The 23,950-nt window shown below is 39.0% G+C and overlaps 2 protein-coding genes across 3 annotated transcripts in view; one reads left to right on the forward strand and one right to left on the reverse strand.

Moving 5' to 3' along the window:
• The window catches only part of mcph1 (microcephalin 1), a 31,086-nt gene that overhangs the window by 4,128 nt on the left and 3,008 nt on the right, over positions 1 to 23,950 (forward strand). Inside the window, exons 9-13 of one of the 2 annotated variants that reach the window (XM_030070457.1) lie at positions 215 to 1,657; positions 3,188 to 3,303; positions 7,031 to 7,068; positions 7,251 to 7,413; positions 7,497 to 7,574. In XM_030070457.1, the coding sequence (XP_029926317.1) occupies positions 215 to 1,657; positions 3,188 to 3,303; positions 7,031 to 7,068; positions 7,251 to 7,413; positions 7,497 to 7,574 (1,838 nt within the window). The remainder of the gene's footprint in view (positions 1 to 214; positions 1,658 to 3,187; positions 3,304 to 7,030; positions 7,069 to 7,250; positions 7,414 to 7,496; positions 7,575 to 23,950) is intronic. The other variant, XM_030070458.1, reaches the window with a different exon arrangement.
• angpt2a (angiopoietin 2a) lies at positions 9,318 to 22,175 on the reverse strand. Its single transcript, XM_030070476.1, has 9 exons — positions 21,628 to 22,175; positions 17,676 to 17,831; positions 16,056 to 16,177; positions 15,615 to 15,853; positions 15,128 to 15,255; positions 14,484 to 14,585; positions 13,378 to 13,544; positions 11,828 to 11,958; positions 9,318 to 10,511 (listed from the first exon to the last, which is right to left on the reverse strand). The coding sequence occupies exons 1-9, from the start codon at positions 21,901 to 21,903 to the stop codon at positions 10,351 to 10,353; spliced, it is 1,482 nt and encodes a 493-aa protein (XP_029926336.1). The 5' UTR covers positions 21,904 to 22,175; the 3' UTR covers positions 9,318 to 10,350.

The raw sequence follows: 23,950 nt of genomic DNA on the forward strand, positions 1-23,950 counted from the left end.
GAGTTTGGACACCTGACTTTTTCGCATTGTTTAATATACCATAGCCACAAATGATATATGATCAATTTATTATTTACTGACCAATATCCATTTATTATTTATTTACTATCTAGTCTTTCGTGAGAGTAGCAAAAAAAAAAAAAAAAAATCACGGTAGTACATGAATTTTCTGTCAGACGTGTTTTCTAATTTTTAAATATTGTCCTCAATGCAGATGAACAGTCAGATGACGACGATGACGTTGATGTCGCTGCTTCACTGGCTGGTCAACTTGATCACTCGTCTGATAAAGAAGAAGAGGGAAAACAACATAATGATAATGACCAGTGTCACCGTGAATCACATCAAAGGGAAGACTCTGAGAAGCTGTGGCTGTCACCTCGCAGAGATCTGTCTAAACAGAAACATGTGACTCCTGCGGACTTTTCTGATTTAGATCACAAAGAAAAAGGGACTAAAAAACAAAGGTCAAGGAGGAGCTCAGTCAAAAAGCAGCAGCAAGCAAAACATAACTCCATAGATTCCCCAGAAAATGCTCAGCACAGCAAGAGCTTGGGCAAAAATGTTTTCGACCATAGTCATCTTGAACCGTGTCACAGGAAAGACTCAGAAAAACCATGGCTGTCGCCTTGCAAAGATGTGTCGCAACAGAAATCTGTAACTCCTTTGGCATTATGTGATTCTGATGTCAAACAAAAAGGGATAAAAAAGAGCTCAAGGAGAAGCTCAGTCAAAAAGCAAACAGTAGGGGAGCATAACTTCACGGAAAGTCCAGAGGATTTTCAAAAGGACAAAGGCAAGAACTGCCACATTAAAAAGGAACAATCACAAAGAAAAGCTTATAGCTGTGCTGTTGAAAGAAGTGAACAGTCCTCTAACAAACTTGAAATGGGAAACCCAAAAACTAGAGTGGTGCAATCTCTGACAGACAGTAAGACCCAGAGCTGTCCTGTGATTTTGATCTCTCCCTGGCTTTCATCCCCAAGCACGTTAAGTAGTCCTGTAGTTGATAAAGAACTGGCAAAAGGAATTGCTTCTTCATTGCCAAAAGCAGATCACAAAGCACTCAAACGAGCTGGACCCTCATTTTCTGCTTTGGTGAAATCTTTCGCTACTCCCAACGAGTCAGTAAATATTGCCTCAAGTTCCTTTGACGATGACGATGATGATGTTTTTGAAGACTATTTCTCACCGGCTAACCACCGCAAGACAAAACAAAGACCTCTTTTGCCCAGCCTGCCTTTAGAAACAGAGATTCAGATTCCTTTTGAATTGGACTCCATCACAGAGAAGAGAAAAGACAGAAAATGTGAAAGCACAAGCCGTGAGACCATTTGTAGAAACAAGAGGAAAAGGAGTTCCAGTCATCAGTCTGGTAGTATAAACAGTGAACCTCCAGATCATCAATGCCAAGATGTCCAAGAATCTCCACATGCCAAGGACAGTCTTGACAGTAACGTAGCTCACAGGACCAACAAAAGGAGTAGACGGAGGACACTGCCACTTTTGAGCCATGGTGAATTTACAGCTGATGTGGCGAAGCGAGGAAAAACATCTGTTCCCATACAACCACCACAGTCGAGTCTGGAAGAGGCCAGTGCAGAGTTTGACTTTCTGAAAAAGTCAGATGACAGTGTCCTTTCTCACACCATAGAAAGTGAGTAGTAACATACCCAGAGTTTGGAAAGCATTTATGAACCACAGTGAAGACAATTTTCCATATTTTTATGTAATTTCTTCCACATAACCACCAGCCAAATTTGGCATTTGAACTTCCACCACTGTGTAGTTTGCTCTAGCTGTGATCCTTCGTTCATGAATTTGGGTTCAAAAGGTTTTCATTATGTTTTCAGGGAATAAATACATCTTGGGTGACTTAGTGATTTAGTGAAGTGCATTTTCTCAGTGTAAAATATAAGTAGTTATCATATTGATGAAGAGCAGGACAGTTAAAACCACGTTTGATTGCCCTTCTTGTTGCTCTCCTGCTTTGCTGTGCCAGCAGGTCAAATTGGACATGAACAGATCACCTTTTCGAGGGAGTTTAGAAGATGAGGAAAATACATATGCACCAAGGATAGAGGGATTTTAAATCCTCTATTATATCTGTCCTTTCTTATCATTTCCTGGAGATGCTTTTTGAATTTCACGCAAGCTGAGGATTTCTCTCCAAGGAACAGCCCCACATGACACTTTCATGTCACTAATATTTATAAACTATACTAAAACATTGGTGCATGGCATTTTTATGGGCCTTCAATATAATAAAACATTTTTGGTTATACTGTGTAAGGACCCAGATGTTATCACTAAAGCAACAGACTAAGACTAAATGCTTGTTTACATTTTATTTTTGTACACTTTATTTTTTGATTGGTTTGTTAATTATGAGCTGCTGATAAAAAAAAATATTTACTTTCTGTGTTTGCAAGTGCAATTCCATGACATGTTTAAAATTAACAACTTTTTTTAAAAAAAATTGAAAATCTTTGCCTCATTTAAATGTCTGTAAATGTCTAGTAAATGTCATGTATGAAAAATTTCTAATTTCTAATAAATGTATGTCTGTCATTTTTACTTAATACTTAATATGAAAAGAGCTGGTTCATGTTGCACATGTAGAGTACATTTCCATTTTTTATTTATTTTATTTATTTATTTAAAAACAAAAAAACAAAACATATCTTTGAGGAGAAAATACTTGAAATTCACCATTTGGAATTGCTTCAAGTATCCAGTCTGTAAAAGCGTTATAATTTTCTGAAACAAAGATTTTACTTATCTACCTGTTTTTCTAAACTGCCTTATAATTGTCTTGAATCGCACAGTAGCAGTAATTTTGTAAAAGTAATTGTCATTTTTAAAATGAAGGGATTATACGAATGCAGTTAAATACAAGTCACAGAAACTTCAGATGCCCAGAATTATTTAGAAGTCAGTTTAGTTTGCCACTGTGATTTTTATATTTGACAGTTTTACCTGACAGCACCTAAAATAACCTGTCTTTGGAAACTCCACCCATCTGTCACTTCAAGAAGCTTAAAACAAGTGCCACCAATTACACACTGAGCAAAGTATAACTGGAACACAGATGAACATGAATGCATGTAACAAAACAACACCTGCTGTATGATTGCTTGACTGATATTTTTGCCCACATTGTTTTGAAAAAATATTTTTTTTCTAGTTGTAGGTAGAGGAAGTGAACAAACAGCTGCATCTGGTTTGACTGAGAAACCTGAAGGCGCACAGAATCAGGCTGAGCAAGTGAGTTTGACTGCCAAGAAAATGGACAACAAAAAGGTAACATGAATTAATAACTTCTTTTTTAGACATCATCTATCATGCAGTGTAGTGTGAAAAGTTAATCATTGAGTTTGCAGGATTCTGTGGACTGCATTTACAATGCAATGAATAGGGGAATATAAACCTTGAAATTACCACATTCTATAAAAATTGACCCAAAATATAAGCAGTCATGAAAAATGCACGTAAATGGAACATTTAACCTTGAATGAGCCTGGAAAAACAGTCACCCGTGTAGAATTGCTATTACTTTCAATATATATCCTCTATATTATGCAGTTACATGTGATTATTATAAAATTTCAATTAGCTTTATTTCCCCACCGCTTTTCCTTTGGACCTTGTAAATTGTGTTTTGGTGGCTTGATGGCTCAACTACATAATTACTTACTTAATAACTTAATGTAGCTCTTTCATTTTGAAATTGTGCAGACATTCAGAAAGATGCATGATGCTTTGTGTACTCTATCACAGAAAACCAGAATCACTTCGGTGTTGTAAAACCAGGAGAGTATTCCACGATGTTGATGCCTGTGTTGTGTGGCTTACAGGCTCTCTCTCTGTCTGTTTGAAATTGCACCAAATGTATTTCATGTTCCAGAAGTGTTGTTGTCTCAAGATAGCTTTTTCTACATTTTTTTTTTCCAGTGATGAGTGCTCCTCGTGCACACCTCCATGGAGAAAACTATGCAGTTTCAAACCTCTATTCGAACACATCTAACATTAAAAAGGAATTTGCAACCAGTATGTGGGAAGTTATCATGCTCTGTTTTTGACAAATCCTGACATGACAAAACATGTTTTTCTCTGTGATACAGAAGACGCTGGAGTTAAATTAAACATTAGTGGTGTTTTTCCTGTGTCTACTTCCTATTTAAACATTTCCTCAATATGTTCCCTAGTTGTAGGCGTTTTGAGCCAGCTACCCAAGAGGTTCTGTCAAGTCCTCGGGGTTTCCTGTGTTTTGCCTCCATGATGGTAGTATGTAACTTCCTTGCTTGTGAAATGCACCTGGACCCTGTTTTCTTTGTATTCTTAACCTCAACAAAACTTAAGCTGAAAAAAGCCCACTTTCATCTCCCCTAGGAATCTGTTTTAAGTTGGCTCTTTTGTGACCCATGTTGCAGTGGGAGATTCTGGCTGTTTTCTGGGTAAACTGGTGACGATCATAGGCTGACTTCCTGTGAACTGGATAGCGTGTTAGCAGTTTGAGGACAATATATAAGTACAAGGTAGCAATGTATTTGTTTATTTGTAGTTCCTACATTTTAGAGCAGTGTGCTGATCTATAATAGGAACATTTGTTAAAGTGCATCAGTGTTAACCCAATCTTACAGTATTTTTCAGCAGTGCTGGTCAGTTGGGGCATTTCCAAGATTATTGCTGGAAGATAGCACCTGCACAACTGATCGCTTTTTGAAATGAAATTAGATAAATTCAGATACAGTGTTGACGGACAACACACAAGTTTGTCTGTTACTGATGTATAAATGCTCACAGATAAATTGGTGTTTTAGTTTTAAAAATGTAAATGTAGTTGTGGTCATTTTTGTCCACCGCATGAATTCAAATAGCAATTGAAATTCTAAACTTTGCATTTGTTTGTTGAGATGAGAAAATCTTTTATTTTAAAATACCTTAAGGAGTAGGATTCTTGATGGACCCAGTTTTTGAAATGACCGTGCCAGCGGAAAGTTGGTTGTGATCACAAAGCGTGAAATCTGATATGAGCTATGTACCCATAATGTTGTTGAATTAACCTTTATTCAAGCCGCTCTTCAGCTGTGACGTGGTAATCTGATACTAGTACTGTCAGAGGTAGTCTTTGTTAGTAATTGGCTCTCACAGCCTCAGCTGACCTCAACATTAGCACAGACCAGGGCTCCTGACCTTGCTTACATTTTATGAATAGTATCATTTCAGTGTGTACAGAATAGCCGCCATCAAGGAGACCTAGTCATACAGTAAAGAATTTCCTTCATTTGTGCTGGGAGCATTTGTGCGCAGAGGCCGTGCTACAGTTCACACCAACTCTTTGTCAAAGGCTCATTATGTGCAGCTCATTCTTCAATGCCTGCCTTCTTGTGCCACTGCCAGAACATGTCCACTGCATGAGATAAGCCAAAAGTCCCCTTTGAGGAGCCTCCAGAATAGTTGCCCCTATTTTAGGGTGTTTGAATTTTTTTTTTTTTTTTAAAGATTAAGATGGTTATGGGTCAGTAGCAAACTGGCATACTGACACATTTTGCCCAATGGAAACCTGTTCATAATGACAGCAGTGGAATAGCAATTATGGGACAAAAGTAATCAGCACCATTCCTTCCCAGCTCACTTATCAGCAATAATACTCGGGTGATGTTCCATAGGTTTGCATGGGGCTGGTGGACCGTTTTGGCACCACTGTGTTCAGGAGGCCTTAACCCCTGACTTCCTGTTTGGAGGCCAAATAGTGCTGTCTGGCAGGAAAGGACCTGGTGTCCCTGTTTGTAACTGTTGCTCAGGTGTTTGTGTTAATGATGGTCTGATGTAGTGGGGTCAAAGCACAAGAGATGGATGGATCACAGTTGCTGGAATACAAATTTACAGTTCCGTTTTACTAGCTCTGAATATGTTTTTCTGTGCTCATGGCCTTGGAGTTTCACTTCCTCTCTGGTCTCCAAGCATTCATATATCTGGCATGGGTTGACAAAAGTGCACTGTTTGTCTGCTTGTTGACTAAACGTCCTTATACCTATGCTGCATGATTTAACAGCCAGTAAGCAAACTAATTATAATAGTTATGCCTAAAAGAAACACACTTTTCCAAGGATTTAAGTGTTATGTTGTCTGGGATGTTAGCGATTCAGAGCTTTTCCTCCCTTAAAATGCGGGTGGCTTCACTACCATTAGATCCTACCGTAACATCAGCTCCTACCAACTAGTGCAAGCAGCAGAGGTACTTGCCAACCAGACCACCTCCACTAGTAGTCAGTAACGATGGCGATGACCAGTTCGTGTTCTTGAGCAGGACTAAGTACTTGTGGATGCTTTATTGTTTAAAAGCAAATACTTCAACACTTCAACACAAGTAGAAACAAGAATGAACAAATTCCACTTGTAGTTGAGTAATATTTGACCAGAGATATCTATACTTAGAGTCATGTAATAGGGTTGTGTAGTTTGTCTACCACTGCTCAAATGTTAAACTAAAACAATTCAGCTTTCTCCATCCATGATGCTCAAATGTTAAACTAAAACAATTCAGCTTTCTCCATCCATGATGGACCAGAGTCGATTTGGCCCACCATACATCAGGTGAAAGGCAGGGAACAAGTCTCTGGGGTGGACAGATGAGTTGTGGACCCTCAGACAAAAATATTAACATCCGTGGGGAGTTCATCAGACCTGCATGTCTTTAGACTGGAAGGGAATTAACTCAAAGAACAAAAGCAAACTCCACACAGAAAGGCCCAGTGCTGAGATTTAAACATGACATGACTGTCTTGCTGTGTTGTCATAATGCAAACCACTGAGCCACGGTGCTGCGCTAATTGAGCTTCCTGCTAACAATAATTTGAGCAACTCAAGAACATGTTTCTTGACGGCTTCATGGCTTTTAGTCTTGTTTCTCTTTCTACGTTTGGGGACAGATTGGTCGCAATTACAAATATTGTTCACACTGTTTAATGTTAAGATTTGTTTTTATTTTTCTATCAAGAGGTTTATGTCTTATGTTTTGTTTCAGACTGTGAGAACACTGGTCATGACAAGCATGTCCACTGAGTAAGTACCTGAGTCATTTAAAATGTCCTTTAGCAAAACTCTTCTCACTGTGCATCACCATACATTTCATAGGCAGTAGATTGCACCACATGTACTAAGTGAGGAGTTAAGCAAGGCTAAAAAACAATTTCTTGCTCAATAATTTAGATGATGCTTTCTACTATATTCTTGGTCTTTTACAGGAAGCAGCACACCGTGGTTCAGGTGGTAAAAACGCTGGGTGGGTTTTCTATTGAGGACCGGGTATGTGAGAGCACAACTCACGTGGTGTCCGGGGGTCACCGGCGCACTCTCAACATCCTATTGGGCATTGCTCGTGGCTGCTGGATTCTGTCTTTCGAATGGGTGTGTAGCTCATTATGTTTACATGATACTATTTAAAAACTGACGAGGAAAGTGCTTTACTATTTATTATTTTCATTTAATAGATTCTGTGGTGTTTGGAGCAAAGACAGTGGATTCCAGAGGAACCATATGAACTTTCTGACTATTTCCCTGCAGCACCAGTGAGTACTACCAGCTGAAGATTCACCGCAGTATTCACGACACAGATATTCACGACACAGATATTCACGACACAGATATTCACGACACAGATATTCACTGTCTGCATCATCTATCATGCAGTGTAGTGTGAAAAGTCGATGATTGAGTTTGCAGGATTCTATGGACTGCATTTACAATGCAATGAATAGGGAAATATAAACCTTGAAATTACCACATTCTGTAAAAATTGACCCAAAATATAAGCAGTCATGAAAAATGCACATAAATGGAACATTTAACCTTGAATGGGCCTGGAAAAACAGCTTCACATTATGTTGTTTGGTAGTGGTGAATCATTTCTATCAGAATCAATGTTAGCCACTTACATTTTCTCAAAATATACTCTATTTTCCTGTCCTTAACATTAGCAAGGTATATACCAGTCCTTTATGTTCAATAGAATTAAATTATTAAATAGAAAAATGAAACAGTTGTTGTTGCCACAGGCTGTGAACAAAGTAATTTCCCAGCTACTCCATTCTGAAGAGATTAATTTCCGTTCTTACCCTCTGCACTCAAGATATTTTTTATCACCTAAAAACACTATGCATGTAGAGAGGGAAAAAAATCATACCTTAACCAGTGCTCAAGGTAAGTGAAATAATTAAAAGACTGATTATATACACGGGTTTCTTTAGTTCTATATTAGCATTCTTCCTATGTTGATTTTTGTTTTTCAAACCATTTCCAAATCTTGTTTGCGGCACTCTAGCCCTCAAACTCAAAACTAATAAAGGCCAGAATGCCAAAGCAGAGGAAGTGGGTCGGAAACCTGGTAATTTTTATTGCCAGTCATTCATTTCAGTGTGCTTGTTTTTCCTTAAGCATCCTGTGTGAAATGTGGATGTTGCCTCTTCCTGAACTCGTCATTCATGAATCTGTGTGTTCTCTCCTGCCTCTGTGAGGGGAGACACGGGGTCTTGATGCAGACAAATGTCACCACATTTCCTCTTGAAGCTGCAATGAGGCTTTTGTTGTGACAGACAAAATATTTTTACGTCCCTACGGCCCTTTATTATGCCGCTACTCCAAATGGAAGTATTCAGCATTTTGAAAACCACATGCTTCCCTCCTCAGTTCCTCTGCCCTGTGTGTCCTATGTGTTTAGTGGTGGTATTGCCTTCAACAGCTGCTGTCAGTGTTAATGACAAAAACAGATGGCAATAAGGCTGCATAAACAGCGCTGCCGCACTGAGTGGATTTCACCTTTCCTGTGTAGTGATTACTACTGCCTTAAAATGATGTTGCTGTTCAATTAATTGTGTGACCTGAGTGAAATGACAGCCTATAAATTGTGTGTGTGTGTGTGTGTGTGTGTGTGTGTGTGTGTGTGTGTGTGTGTGTGTGTGTGTGTGTGTGTGTGTGTGTGTGTGAGAGAGGGAGAGGGAGAGGGAGAGAGAATCTTGCCATAAAAACTTCAAATCTGACAGGAGCAGTCCAACTGTATGTTGACAGCAGATCAATCCATCAATAATCTTCAGGCTTTTTTCAGTAAAATTAAGCCAACATTGCTCATTAAGTGTATATATGTGCTGCTTAATAATCAATATAAGTCCTCACAGGATTTGGGAATCAGACCTGATTCATTTGGTTGTACGATGAATAATGACCAACTATCACATTGCAAATCATTTTGCAGCATTTTGTATTTATTTCTGTTTCTAGGAGCAGAGAAATGATAAAAATGTTTTTGTGGATAGAAATGTGGCGATCAGATCGTTCTGCTTGCACTGCATTGTTTATTGTGAAAGGGTGGGCCCCGTGTTGAGTAATGCTGATACAGCTGACGTAACCTCATGTCTGTAACAGGTGGCAGAGCTTTGCAGGGAGTTGATAGATGCTTAATTAATTTGGTGTCTATTGGAGGGGGGGGGGGGGGAATTTAGCTCCCTCTCTTACAAAGCTTTGCCACAAAATTTAACTGTAGATGTGTAAAATTAATACAGATTTAACATAAATAAAATTACAAAAATAGGGAAAAACTATAGTTGTTGTTATATGTCAGCATGGAGAAGGGACTGTACAGTTGTCCTAGATTAAATTAATCCCTTTGCATTTATGTGTAGACAGGTAGACTGGCACTCAGGATGGGAATCTGAGTGATGTGAAAATTTAACAGTCTCTATCACATATACAATGTTAAATATCAGTCTTTGAATCTACATATAAATTAAACAACAGATATACATACATCTTCTATCAGAAAGAAAATATCTTAGAATAAATTCTGACTAGTATTTTACATTTACATTTACATTGTAGACATCTCAGGAGATAGCCTACCTAGAGCAAATTACAGTAAGCATTTTAAGCCAATTCCTGTCATTTTATCACCAATATATACTATAAATTTATGTTGTACCATAGTCTTTTTGCTTACAATGCCATTATATCACAATCTCCCCTCTGGTTAGCTAACTATTTCTCACTATAATCTCTGTATTTCCAGTTGTCTATGCATATCACATTAACAGTCTTTTCAGTGTTTTTCACAAAATATAGCCTATAGCTTTGTCAGTGTTAATATTCCACATTTTCATTGTTTAACTTCTCATTTGGTTCCTATCAGTAAACATATAGACATAAAGCAAAGTGTTCATTTTCCCAGGAAAAGTTCATAGAAATGTTGTTATCGTGAAGTGCTTTGGTTCTCTGGACAGTGTAGTTTTTGTTTTGGTGTCAGGCCGTGTTGTCCTCTCACTTTGTCTGATGTGAGAGAGACTGCGTAACGATTCTTCAAAAGTCTGCTGGTCTGATCATCATGGTTGTGGACTTCAGTGAGTAGCCTGAGCCTTTCCAGTAGTACCATTTGATTCCATTGAAGCGATTGGAGTTCTGGCCCTGTTGGTAGTACATCCCATTCAGATTGGATGGACCGCAGGCATCAAACCACCACCCTAGAGCATGAAAACAAAAATTAACATCAATCGTGCCTGTCAGAGACTACGTGATTTGGTCACACTGCATAGTAGAGAGGGATGATGACTTCTGTCTCTTATGTAAATGATAGATTATGTATCCCAGGAATGTGCTTCATGGTGGGCAGAAAAAAAAAATGTTTACTGCGCTCTTGACATTTGACTTTATCACCACAGCACCAAGCTAAATCACAGCTTTTAATGTGATTATCATGTGACTTCTCATTCCCTTTGAGACATTATAAAGGCACTCTTTGAATTTGGAAAAATGTACAAAGTACTGTAGAACCAATTAAGCTAAACACACAAGAGCTTAAAAATTTAAACAATTTAAAATTATATACATTACACGCTTTGCACTCTTTGCACTATTTTTTGGCAGCTTTCAAAATCGTGTAGGCAGAGTCTAGGTGACAGTGAACGTTATGTTTATATTTGTGCTTTATGGATCATAGCAATAGCATTTTTTTAAATGCGTCATTTTGTCATTCAAATACAATTTCTTTCCAAGTCTTGAATAAATGCCTGTTAAGGTGTCATATGTTCTGCAAAAATGTGATGAGCAATTTTACATTTAGCGGACACTTTTGTCCAGGATGACTTACAATTAATTAGAAAACAGCAAATCAGTGTGTTGCTCAAGGACACTAACATGCTGAAAGTCCTGGCACAAGGGTGAGAGACTGGTCTGAGTCTTGGATTTAATTTGGGCAGGGAATGCAAGTAGCCCACATCCACATAAACAAAATAGTTCTATTCATTCATTGTGGCCGAGGGGAAACTTTGTGTTTGTGATGGCAGAGGTGGGCCACTGGGTCAGTGCTACTCATAATTCTACACATGCAGCTGGTTATCTCTGAGATTTAGGGATTCTTCTGTGACAGACCCCTCTTGGAAAAAAGGGTGAAGGTTAGGGTTTTCATGCTGTCATGCTCATTTGGCAGAGCCCAGTACAGTGGGAGACAAACTTCTTGCAGCGCAGTCACTTTAAGAGGCATGGAGGAGGAACCTTTAAGTTACAAGAGAGGGAAAAAGCTCTTTTCCCAGGCTATTAATGTCAACTATTGTAGGGACTGAATTCCCCAATGAGTCGATCAGTGATTAACTCTGAGCTAATTGTGCTCTTTGACCCAGCCACAAAAATGGGGGTCATTTGAAAACTCTTTAAGAGTCTGTAGGGGTGAAATTTTTTGCCGCAGTAAGTGAGCACCTCAAATTGATGTAATTATTAGATTTTCCCACTGAACACAGCCATGCAGAAGCACAGGTGATTTACAATTAATTTTGCCTCTTACCGCCTGTTGTGAGTTGCGAGCACTTGCAAACACATTTGTCATTGTCTGCATCCTTTGTACTGAAATCACTTCCTGGCTGCCCAAGGCTGCTTGTTTTGCCTGCTGTTCCACTGTAGCCTTTAAGGTGTATCCTGTAGAGTGAAAAGGAAAAATGGAGGAAGGAGGAGGAGGAGGAAGTCAATAATTGCTGTTCCTCAAAAGGCAACCTTTAGCTGACTTATATTATGGTCATAGCCTTGCTACCGATGCAGCTAAAATAGCTTTTAGTAGTTTGCATAATTAGAAGTTGGTTACATGGGTTTTTGTTCTCAGGTTAGGTTTATGTCAAATTATTTTGCCAAACAAAAGGTGCTGTGTGTGTGTGTGTTTGTGTTTCTTAATATTGATTTCTCGTTTGTGTTTTGATAAGGATCGACTAAGGATGCATCTAATGCTATGAGTGCAAGAGTAGTTGGTCATAGTCTAGTAGACTTAAGCCTGAATGCCACAGTGCTGAATAGGAGAGTTTCAGGGCCTATTTGTCAAATTCAAAGGAAGTATCCATTCCACTGTTGGAATCAGCTTCGGCTGGGAAAAGAAAATACTTCTGAAGGTTGTGTTATTGTCAAGGGATGTGGACCGAATGTTTAGTGTGCTTCCTATTTTCACAAATCCTGACCATTTCCAGTTATTTTCTCTGGACTTGTGCCAGGTATTTTACATCAGTATCAGGAAAACGTATACATTCTTAATAAGGCATATCTATCCTCAGGGACAGTTTATATACGTTTTGCATTAATGTTGAGTCAGTTCAGTCAGTATTTATGACATGAACGACCCTCTCCCTAAGGTGTATTATAGGAGACAAGCACTTAACTGCATTGCAGCTGAGGAATCTTTTCTTCAGCTTCTCCATTGACAGTGTATGTCACATTAAATGTGTGGACTGTAGCATGTTGGAGCTTTAATAGTGAAATCATCCTGTTGCATATTAGTGCCAATAGTTCAAAACCAGTAATTAGGCCTACTTCAATAGAAACTAACCTTGAGCACTGCAAAAACAATGAAAAAATTTTGCATTGTATATTGTATGTTACAACTTAAGATTTTATGTTCCTAGCTTTAGGAAGACATGCCCGTGTGTTTAACTGTAATATAAGATGAACACTGAACTCTTTCAAGAGTGGAACTGTAGAGGTGCTCTTTTATTTTTATTTTCGGGCGAATGCAATTGGAGGACCATTGTTTTTGCATGCTGTCTTGATTGGCCAAGATTAGCTAAGCCCTCCTGAAAAGCTGCTGTCTTTTTTTTGGTTTGTTTCCTAGATACCAGACTTCAAAAGCTTTGCCGTGGAGCTAAAGTAATATTCTTCTCACGGAGGAACTTGTATTGATCCATCTAGGTTCAATATATCATGTTGGAGATACTCAGAATTGCATCTTGTAATTTTTCAGGAACATGATTTTAAGAATTACTTCAGTTCATTAAAATAAAACTTGTGTACATATATTTTTTAAATCTTTGTTCAGACACATCCTAAAAAGTCTCTGATGACACTATGGAAACCTACCTGTAATTCTGTGCTTCACTGTCCAGAGAAAACTGCTCATATAGTGAGAATCCTGAGTTTCCTTCCCAATCACTCAGCTGGATCCTTAGTTTGTAGGTTTGTTGGTTTGTCAGTCTGGAGACAAACTCATTTCCTAACCAGAATTCACCTGAAGCTTCGCCAAACCCCTGCAAAAGCATACACAACAAGAATCGTTAAATATTAAAACAAACAAATGGGTAGATTCACAGTTCAGTACATTGCACAGAGAATGAATCATGCACATAAATTTGCCATTGCACAGAGCATTCAAAGGAATCAGTCATTTTGGCTATTTATAGTAGTAACAGCTGGTTTTAACTAGAGCTCAAATATTTTCAGAGCATGCAAAACAATTACACACCAACAGTCATAGTGAGATAATAAAAATCCTGTATGTCGGTTTTAACTCAACATACTCAACAGTGTGCGGTCAGAGTAAGGAAAATATCAGTATAAATATTTTCCTGTGGTGATTGCACTGCAGTGGCATGAGATTCTTCCTTGGCATATTTTTAGTCTGTTAATCTCAAACTTGGCTTGAATAAAGCTAGTCACTATTTTTAGGGATCATCTGCACCGCTTGTCTTTGTGATGGCAGGTTACAAACACTGTCTCAGATTCACTTTCAGAACAAAGAAATGCTCGCATGTGATCATATCTCATTGTTGATGAATTGGTATAATGTGTGTATTAATGTGTTCATCATATCTTTGAGTTACCACCTTTATTCTTTTTTAGCACATTGTCACCCTGAGCAACACCAATCTTATCAATGTAGAGACATCAGAGGATGCAACTGATCTGAGCTGATGCAACTGAGAATAATTACAAGCGATTATCATTTGCCCATTCTTTTTTGGATTGATTTGAAAATGCCCCCTCACACTGGTGCAGTGTTGGTGGTTCATTAATTTTGATCATACCCTGTTTTATTGTTGTGCGTTGACATTTCAAGCCAAAGTGGCCCTTTCAACTCTAGTGAAAGGATAGTCAATAACCAGTCTGGCCTGTGCAATGGGAACGAAAACCGTAGCCTAGGCTATATATATTTTTTAAGGGGAGAATTTCCTCTTGATAGCTTTTACCATTTTGTACTCTTTCCACGTACGGTGAAAGTCAACACGGCCATCAAAGCGTTTCTGTAGTATTGTCCAGCCACCTCCTTCTGTCTCCATGTCACAGAAAGCCTTCAAACACAAAACAAAAAGGGTTGCAGCAATTAATAATATCAATTGAGACTAAATCTTCTGTAAGGAATTGGTCCTCAAGAAATTGACAGTGCAGTCTCGTTTCTGTTTGGCTCAAACCTCGGGAACTGGATTCAGAATTGAGTTCAAAGTTTTAATTACTGAAACGTATCTAGGGAGATCACTCTATTAGCTAAAGCATGCACATCATTAATGAAGGGCTGAGGACATTTTAACTTAACCAGTCCATCCGCAAAGACAATTTTGCATTTAGTGGACGTTTCAACATCTAGTGAGCAACATTTGCCATGGTTTTATTAATTTACAAGGCTGTGTCTAAATATTTTGATGTTGGTATTTAACTGGCATACATATTTATTCTGATATGCTGAGTGAACCTTAAAGGAGCAAATCTTAATGGAGTGTTCACACTTTCAAAGCTTTTATTGAAATGTATCTGAAAATAGTTTTGTTTTTGTTTTTTTTGTACTATACACTATAACCTATAGACAGAATGAAATAAGTAAACAGGTTTAGTTTACCTTCACCTCTAGTGTAGAGTTTGGAAGTGTGAGGACATACACTCCACTCTCAGTGTTTCCCGACTTGAAGACAGCAGCACAATCCATGTACGTGGACGGTGTATCCTGCATCATGGCAGGTTTGGTCTCTGCAGCAGAAGCCATGCACGTTAATTAGACACCACAAAATTGCACAGCACTTCACCTCCTTTGATAAGTTCATGGCTTAGCTCCTGGCAAACTAACACAGCAAAAAGGTCACTTTCAATGCTTCCATGTGACTGTGACCACAGGTTGTTGGGGGGTTGACAGTAGTTAACACAGAGGCTGAATGCTAAGGCATTTAACTCCCAGTTGCTGCTCAGTGGCTGACAGTTGAAGACTGTGCCTGTATTGGGCAGCTCCCACGTGTTGATGCAGCACTGACAAGAAGTATGCATGCAGAGTTGACCTTTCCTAATTAAATGAAAGATAAAAGGAATATTCATGAGACTTAGTGCCGCCCCACCTCCAGCTGTGGTGGTAGAGATGGTGTGGATGAGGTTATTGACAGTCTCCAGTAGCTCCTGTTGCTGGTGCTGCAGGACAGTGTTGTTTGAAGAAACCCGAAGCAGCTGCTGTTCCAGCTCCCCTATAAAGGCTGTCTGCCTCTCTATCAGTGCCTGAAGCTGCTCCTTTTCATCTCGAAGCGTCTTGAGCTGCACCTGTCTCTGCTCCTCCATCTCCTCCACCTTCTTCTCCAGGAAGCTGAAGAAGAGCAGGAGACAAGTTGAGCAACTTTATGTGCTTATGTGCAAATCAAAGGTTTGCACATAAGCACGAAGCATAAAGCTGTACTGTTAATGATTCTCAGAATATCTATTTCCCTGTTTTCCAATGTCATTTGTAACCTTGTATTATATAGATGATTTATATAGGGTTAGCATTGGTAGACAAAACATGTTCTTACCTGTTTTTGTCATTCAGCTTATTTATTTCATTTGTTTGCATTATTAGTTGTTTTTCCAGCTTGTTAGTTGACAAGGAATTCTCGAGAAGTTGGCGCTCAAGTCGAGTTGTGTGAGTTATTACCTAGAAAAAAGATTTGGAAAACAATTCAGTGAGGCTGTTTCTCAGAGACACCTTGTCCAATCAGAGTGAATTTTCTCATTGAAAGTGTGTATTAGGTAAAGCCTTTGCATTATCGTTACGTCAATACTTGGCAACAGTTTAGAGCAGCTGAAGATACTTGGATGCTGACAGTTGTTCTCCCACAGAACAGAATGTGTCCCTCAGCTTAACTCAGAAGCGGGGAAAGGATATGTTACAATGAAATTTTGATCTCTTCTGGATAGAGAAATGTCTCAGATTGGTGCTGTGCAATTGCTGCTGACGTTTCCCTGTCTTTGTGTGTGTAATATGTTACGCAAATAGCTCTATGACTTAAGTTGCAGTTGTTGTTTTTTTTATCCTCTACAGGTTTAGTCTCAATAAAAAACTGGGGACAGACGCAGATACATAAAATCTTTGCTGGATATTTTCAGTTATTTATTTATGTAATATGACCTGACATTGATTATGTTGAGTTTGATCAGATGATGACCAGTCAGTGTATACCTGTAGAAATGGGTGACACTCCACAAAATTGAACTATGTATGCATTTGGTCTTAAGTGTCATTAATACTATCAGAAATTATAGTTTACTGCCAAGATGCTTTTCTCCCAAGTCTCAACTTGGTGTATCCAGAGTCCGCTAGTATAATAGATAATGCTCTACCTATCAAACCACTTTGAATGGATAGTTACTTTGCTATATCAGAGGACTCAGTGCCATACAAGCCCTGTTTGTTGGCTCCATTTTGTTAGAGACGGCACAAAAGCTTAGCCATTAGCTAAATGGAAAAATGTATTGTGACAGGAAAGAGCAGAACAATCAAATTCCAATAAAGCAGACATACTGAATGTTGGAAAGCGGAGAGGGGTACATGCAGGGGGTACTGTGAAAGAGCCATGGGGCTTCATAATGTAATCCATGTATTTTCACAGACAGACGTATTGAACTGAGCTCTTGGGTCGGGGACCTTGCCTCTGATTTCCCAGTTTGGAGGAACTGAACTCAGCAAAAAGCAGGTTGTTTACATGAATCACAGCTACGTGTCTCCAGTGGAGCTGTTGATGTCTTTGAACAGACGGATGTCTGATTGTGACAAACTGATAGACTGTTTCTGTGGGAATACAAGTGTGCTAATAACAGGAAATGCTGTACAGTTGGCTCACATAAGGTCATTGACGTTCAGCCAAAATAATATACTGGCACAGTAGGATAATGCAGTCTACTTTTCTCTATTTATTATCAAGCATTCTCACTGAGCTACATTATTTAATGTAGTATGCCACTACATCTTAAATGGAAATAAAAGGAATGTTGGGCATATATTACTACAATAATTTGATTGAAACTGCATGCTATAGATTTTGACATGCCAACTGTAATATTGCACAAACAAGCCAAAGAGACACTGGTGTTTGCTAGGCTTTTTTCCTATTCTTATACATGTTTATTTTAACTGTTAGGCAGTATAGCCTCACCTGTGCCTCCACATTGGTCAGTTTCCGCGTTTGCTCTGCAGTTTGGCTCAACAGGTTTGTTCCAATCTCAATCATCGTAGCCGTGTGGTTGTGTACAGCATTCTGTTGGATCTGGACCATGTCTTGCTTCATGCTGTCCTGTATGTAGTTCTCCAGCTGCAGTGGACATAAAGAATTATCTCAAGACAGCATTGGAATTACTTTTCCATTACTATTACTTTTTACTGAGCATGCATTCTCTTTTTCAGCAAATCCCTGCTTCACATTCGTAGTTACACAGATTGTCATTTCGACCTTTCCCCATTATAGTTTTCCTAATGTTGGCCACTGAACAGCTTCACTTTAGCACTTGGGTTTTAAGTGCCTCGTTCAAAGCCGCATCATTTGTAGATGCTGACAGAGAGGAGACTGTTAGTTGTTTACTTTTCCCATTTAAACTTTCACAGCTAGTTCAGGGATTCAAACCGGCAGCCTTCTGGTCATTTTTTAACAATCATGTGACTGCCCATACCACTCCTTTAATGCTGATGCCGATACCAAGCACAAACTTCAAAGGTCAACCAATATTGGGTCTTGTTCCAATCCATTACTTTCACTGGAAACTGTAGGGTCATTGGACCAAGTAATAGATATAAAAAACCCCTTTTCTCACCATTTGAGAGACACAGGCTTCAGTGTGACAAAATTGAGAAAATAAAGACAGTTTTCTTTTATTTCTGACTTATTATTTAGGGCTTTTGGTATTGGATATTAGTTTTATCTAAAATCTCAAAACAGATACTGCATTTAATACTGCAGTAAATACTGCAGTCCAGTATTTGCACTGATAACAAACACTGGCATCCCCTCATTGTACCATGACTGGAATGCAGTTTGCATCATTGTATCAGAGAATTAAGAGTCAACTAGAGAATTAGCTGGTGTTATAATTGGCGTATGCCATTATTTATCCATGCTTCATACAGGAAATTAATCCTAAAAAGGCATGAGCAGAAGTTATTGTCTCTAAGCTCAGGATCCTCTTTGGAGAGCACCTAAAAGAAATGGTGCATTCTAGTCCTGTTGTTATTTTAGTGCCTCTTTGAACATGGTATTTTAAAACTGGCAAAGTCTTGTTGTCATATTTTTGCCCTTTCCCCTTGCTTTGACCCTAAGGTCTAAGAGAGGTGGGAGTGGCCAGAACTATCCCATGACGACCCAGTCATTTTTATAAACTGTTTAGGTTATATGCTGTCCAAAATATTAGAAGCTTCTATAAATTGAAACAGGAAGTTCTATTACATTCTGGAGAAGGGAGAAAATAGCAGTTTGTAATGTTTTCCCAGCACATAGTTATAATAAATAATATAATAAATCAATAAGCTGTCTTAAGAGCATATTCTTAGATTTTTTATGTTGTTTAACTCTTAGTCATAGGAATATGAAAATGGGCCAGAGCATAAATGGCCTCTGAGAGGGGAAAAGTCAAGTTTCATCTTAAAAACATTTCTCCCTTTCTACCTAGCAGTATTGCCAGATTTAGAGCAAGACCAATCATTAAGTTATTTCCTGCATGGTGTTCCTGAGTGGCAATCAGGTCCAATGACTCGTAAACAGGATGGAAGTGATGAGTGAGGAGTTACATCCTTCATGAAAGTATGGCATAAATACAAGTGGGAATTGACGTCAGTTGAATATTTTTATCAACTACAGTAAGTTTGCATAATCTCTGGTTATTTGCACATCAGAAGGTTAGAGATGCAGTCCTAAATAGCATTTACTTCCTCTTTTTCATGACAAAGAAACAGCTAGAGACTAACGGCTGCAATTAGTGCTAATTTTGTTTGTCTTCCTTGACCTCCAATTTGTTTGTGTTCTTGGATACACACAGAGGTGCATGGAAGGTGGAAGCGGGTGTCATTTGAATTGTTTGCAGGACATTCCATTGACAGTCAGTGATCTAATCAGTTGTTTACTCCTCCTGGCTTGATGGCTTCTGTGAAGAATGCTCATTTCCTCATTCACACAAAAACGTGACAACATCCTGACAGTGCTTCACTGGGGCAATAAAGTATCCTGGTTTCTGCTGTTTTTCAATGGCCAGTGCTGGTTATCTCATAATTTTCTACTCATCTCCACAGCCAGGCCTATGTTGTAAAGGTTGTATGATTTTTTTTTGTTTTTGTTTTTTTTTTCCCAAAGGAAGATGTTGTCACAGATAACCTCCTATCCTGAGTTATCATATCCTATAGAATCAAAGGAATTTATGCAGATTTATTCCTACACACATACATATCATGCCAGTTCTAGTTAAATAAGCATAATACTAGTCAAGTTTAGGTATAAGCGATTTGAATGGCAGTAACATATCAGTTTTCAAATAAATGCTGAGTTTTTTCAGCATTTTCACTTTTTCAGTTTCTGAGCACTTCCATGTGACCTTCCCCAGAATAGATACTGAATCTGCATGTAGCAAGCTTAAGTCCAACCTTTACATCACTGTCCATTGAGAGATGTTTGAGAAAGTCTGAAATCCTCTCAGCATATGACAGCTAGCCAGTGCAGTGTTGCAGGGTGGTGAGGTATGTTAATCTACGAAAACCCACACTTAGTGATGTGAATAGACCTATGCAAAGTTTAGGGCAGTATAGAATCTCTTGCTTTTGTGAGTAACCCACAGATTTCTGTGCACATTTGCTGATAGAATATTGGTGTCTACAGCGAGAAGAATGTCAAAGCTCAGGATCCTCTGAGCTTTTTTGTTGAATTGCTCAGAGTTTATTTCAGTGCTAACGAGATGGGAATTGTGTGATCAAGCTGTGAGTCGTACTTTCTTGCCACGGCTCGTCTTTAATTGAGCTCTAAAGAGCTAGCGGAGAGGGCACCAGAAAAGAGGCATTCTCTTCTTTCACTCAGCAGTTTGAAAGGAAAGCAGGCATCCTTCATGTGGACACCTGTGTTGAGCCTTTGTTGCTCTTGCATAGTCTGTGTAAGAGGAATGAGTGTCTCATAGACTTTCAGCAAACTTTTTCCTTTTTCCCCATTTCTCCAAATGTATCTCAGTATTTTCTGTGGCAATATTCCTCTTGAAGAACTAGATGCAATACTTTTTATCTGTTTCTTTGCCAGTAATTTGTTTGTTTTATCCATGATCATGTTGGGCATTAGTAAATAAATCACCAGTCACAATGGCAACATTGTTTGGCTCTTTGATGGTTGGCCATAAGAACATCAGTATTATTTAACCACCATTATCACTAAATGAATGGATGTTAACAACTGTGACATGGTCTCTGATTTGCCACAGTCATCCTTTGCTACTACAAATGTTTGTTGAATTGAAATTATTTGCCATTGTGTTTTGATGCTAGGATTAGTTTAGCCATTCATTTAGTAATTTTGCGTAAGCTCTGCCAATGTGGTGATATGGCATTTACCAGAGAACTGCCTCAGAATACGTCAGAATCATCTGACTGTCATATGAAAAAAAGGAAAGAAAAAAAGACACAGCAGTTATCCTTGAACATCCTTGAGACAGAAAGAGCAGTTTATTGCCACTCTGGATTTTGAAATTGGGCATTTCGATTTGCAAAAGCATGTTAGATACTTCCTTGTGGGCATTCATTTTGCATTCATCATCAGTAGTTCATCAAAAATATCTGCCTTTTCCAAGTCTTTGCTAAATATTCTGTAAAACTACAGCTCTATTTGGCCTAGCATATTGAAAGCAAAGCATGCATTCCCCCATGTGTGGGGAATGCATGTGTTTGGGTTTTGCCAGTCCTCAAACCCATTTCGTCCTCTTACACAGACACTGATCAAACTCTATATGCTCTTTTGTCCCCATAAAACCATTGCCCTTTTTGACAAGAGCCTAAAATCACCAAAAGTAACATGTTCAGTGATATCGCAGGCTCTATACATTTGCCCTCCCAGTTGAAGATCTGTGACATGAGGACGGACAACACCATACCTTGAGGAGCCACTGTGTGTTATTCTCCATGATGGTCTCCAGTTGGTCCAGCCTCTGAGCTGACTCATCACTGTCTGCAGGGCCATCCTTTTGGATCGGGTTGTTGTAAGTGCTGCTTGAGTACCGGCAATTGTCCTGCTCAGGCAGCAGAAAGGTGTAGCTACATGGGCCGTTTTGGATCTGGTATTGTCTCTTACCCACAGTGGTGTCTGAAGTCTTATATCCTGTCCCCAGAGCAAGGCAGAAACTCAAAACCAGCAAGCCAGCATTCAGCATTTTTGTTTCAATAAAGTAGTTAACTAAAAACAATGTTAGTTCAAACTGAACTCCTGAGTGTTCCCTGGTCTTCTCTCGGTGACTAGATTTCTTTCCCAAGCTATGTCCAAGAGTTGAGTGTCCTCTTGAAGTTGTGCAGGTTCTTTATATCAGGACTCCGTGGTAAGAGGAGGAGATGAAACCATCAGGAGCTAGAGGTAGTGTGTCAGTCCCACAGGTTACTAGTCCCAGACTGCATGTGTTCTCCTTTCATCAGACCCCCCAACCCCTTGTCTGAGCTGCCTCTGATTAGCTAACTGTGTGAGTTGTGACCACTCCCCTTTCCCTTAGCTGGTCACTGAAGAGTAGCGGAGTGGAGATTCCCTTTATTTCCCTTCACACAACTAACAACTCAAAGGAGCAGATGCACAAATTGTACATGTCCTAATATATCACTTCTTGCTTCTGGTAGTGTTTCTTGAGTGGGTCTGTAAGAAACATTAAGAATGAAGCTTGAATGCCAATTATAACATTTTTTCCAGCACTTAAGTCTTTGATAGCAGTGTCCATTCCTCCCCATTCATAAATCTTTTCTCTGCCTATTACAAAACACAGGCATGTTTGAATGAAGGAGCTTTAAAAGAAATGGCCCACTCCTGAGTGACACTGAGAGCACTTGTTGCTTAGACAAAAGACACTGATGTTACTCTGCAAATAGAGCTGGATCTGGATGTTTTTAGACTGGTGGAAATTGATTGGACTCTGAAAGAAGGAGAGAAAAATCTCATGAAGAAAGATCATGAAGAAAAGAAAATCTTCATGATCTTTTTTTTTTTTTTTAATCCTTTACAAACTATAATAAGCTTTATTTCATAAGACCAGCTGTGATTCAGGATTTTAAAATAATTCCCAGAAAGTCATTGGTTGCCTTTTAATGATCTCTGCATCACACAGTTGGACTGGCTTTCATATTCGTAGCTCTGGGAAACACCTGGCAATGTTCACAACATTTGTTGTTATGGTGGATTTTCACTTTTTGAACTGGCTTTGGCTTCACGGAGCCCTGTCTGGTGCATATAAATAACCTAATACTATTTACTCTTTTATATGTAGGAATGAATTTTAAGTTGACTTGGTTGCTTGTTTCTTTGATTACTCCACTGTACAGAAGTTGATGCAGTTTGGTAGTGTAGGCTGCCTGGCTGTTTGGGTGCCTCTCATGATTTTGTCAGATTTTGATGTGTGAGGGTGCAGGTATGTAAGGGGTATATGAAATAACATGACAAGTATGGTGCCACACTGGCTAACTATTTCAGACTTAATACTGAGCACCTCATGTTAACAATAGACTGACATTTTTTTTTTCCAGGATTATTAAGCTCTACAGTATCATTGTCACCTTTGCCAGAAGGGCAAGTATGTACATGTCTTGGCATTGCTAAGAGACTCGAACATTTTCATAGTGAACAGAACAAAATGCTTCTGACAGTAGTCTGATTTTTGTTTTCTGTTGCAATTTCAGGCTCACAAATAGAAAAAAAAAAAAAACAGATCTGCAACTGGAGCCTTGGGTTGCATTGAGAAGAATATGGGGGGGATTTCTTCCCCACCACTTTGCCATATATTTTCCCATTTATTGGACTACTTGATCTGTTACTGACAATCCTCTCAGGCACACGTGGAAAGTAGGGTTGTTTTTGTTATTTCAGCATTATCCCAGCTTGGCAGAACGTTTGTGCAGCAGTGATTTTATTCCCCGCTGTGAACTCTGTCAGAGGGCTGACATGTCACAGTGGGGAATGGGTGCAGGTGTGCTGTACAGGAAGTGAATCGACACAGGAGGATGTTTTGTCCTACGCCCCAGGAATGTGCCTCCATCACAGTCACCTTCCTATTGCTTTAGTAGCTTCACTCATCACTTCCCCTAACAGTTGAATTCATCCCTCTTTGGAAAAACAGAAACAAACCACCTCCATCTGTCACAGCAAAATGTTTATAAGTAGATTAAGCTTCATATTGTGCTTTGAGAGGCCATTCTACTGTAGCGTGAGAATAAATCACAACTCAA

The sequence above is a fragment of the Myripristis murdjan genome, chromosome 15, assembly GCF_902150065.1.
Source record: "Myripristis murdjan chromosome 15, fMyrMur1.1, whole genome shotgun sequence".
NCBI lineage: Eukaryota > Metazoa > Chordata > Actinopteri > Holocentriformes > Holocentridae > Myripristis > Myripristis murdjan.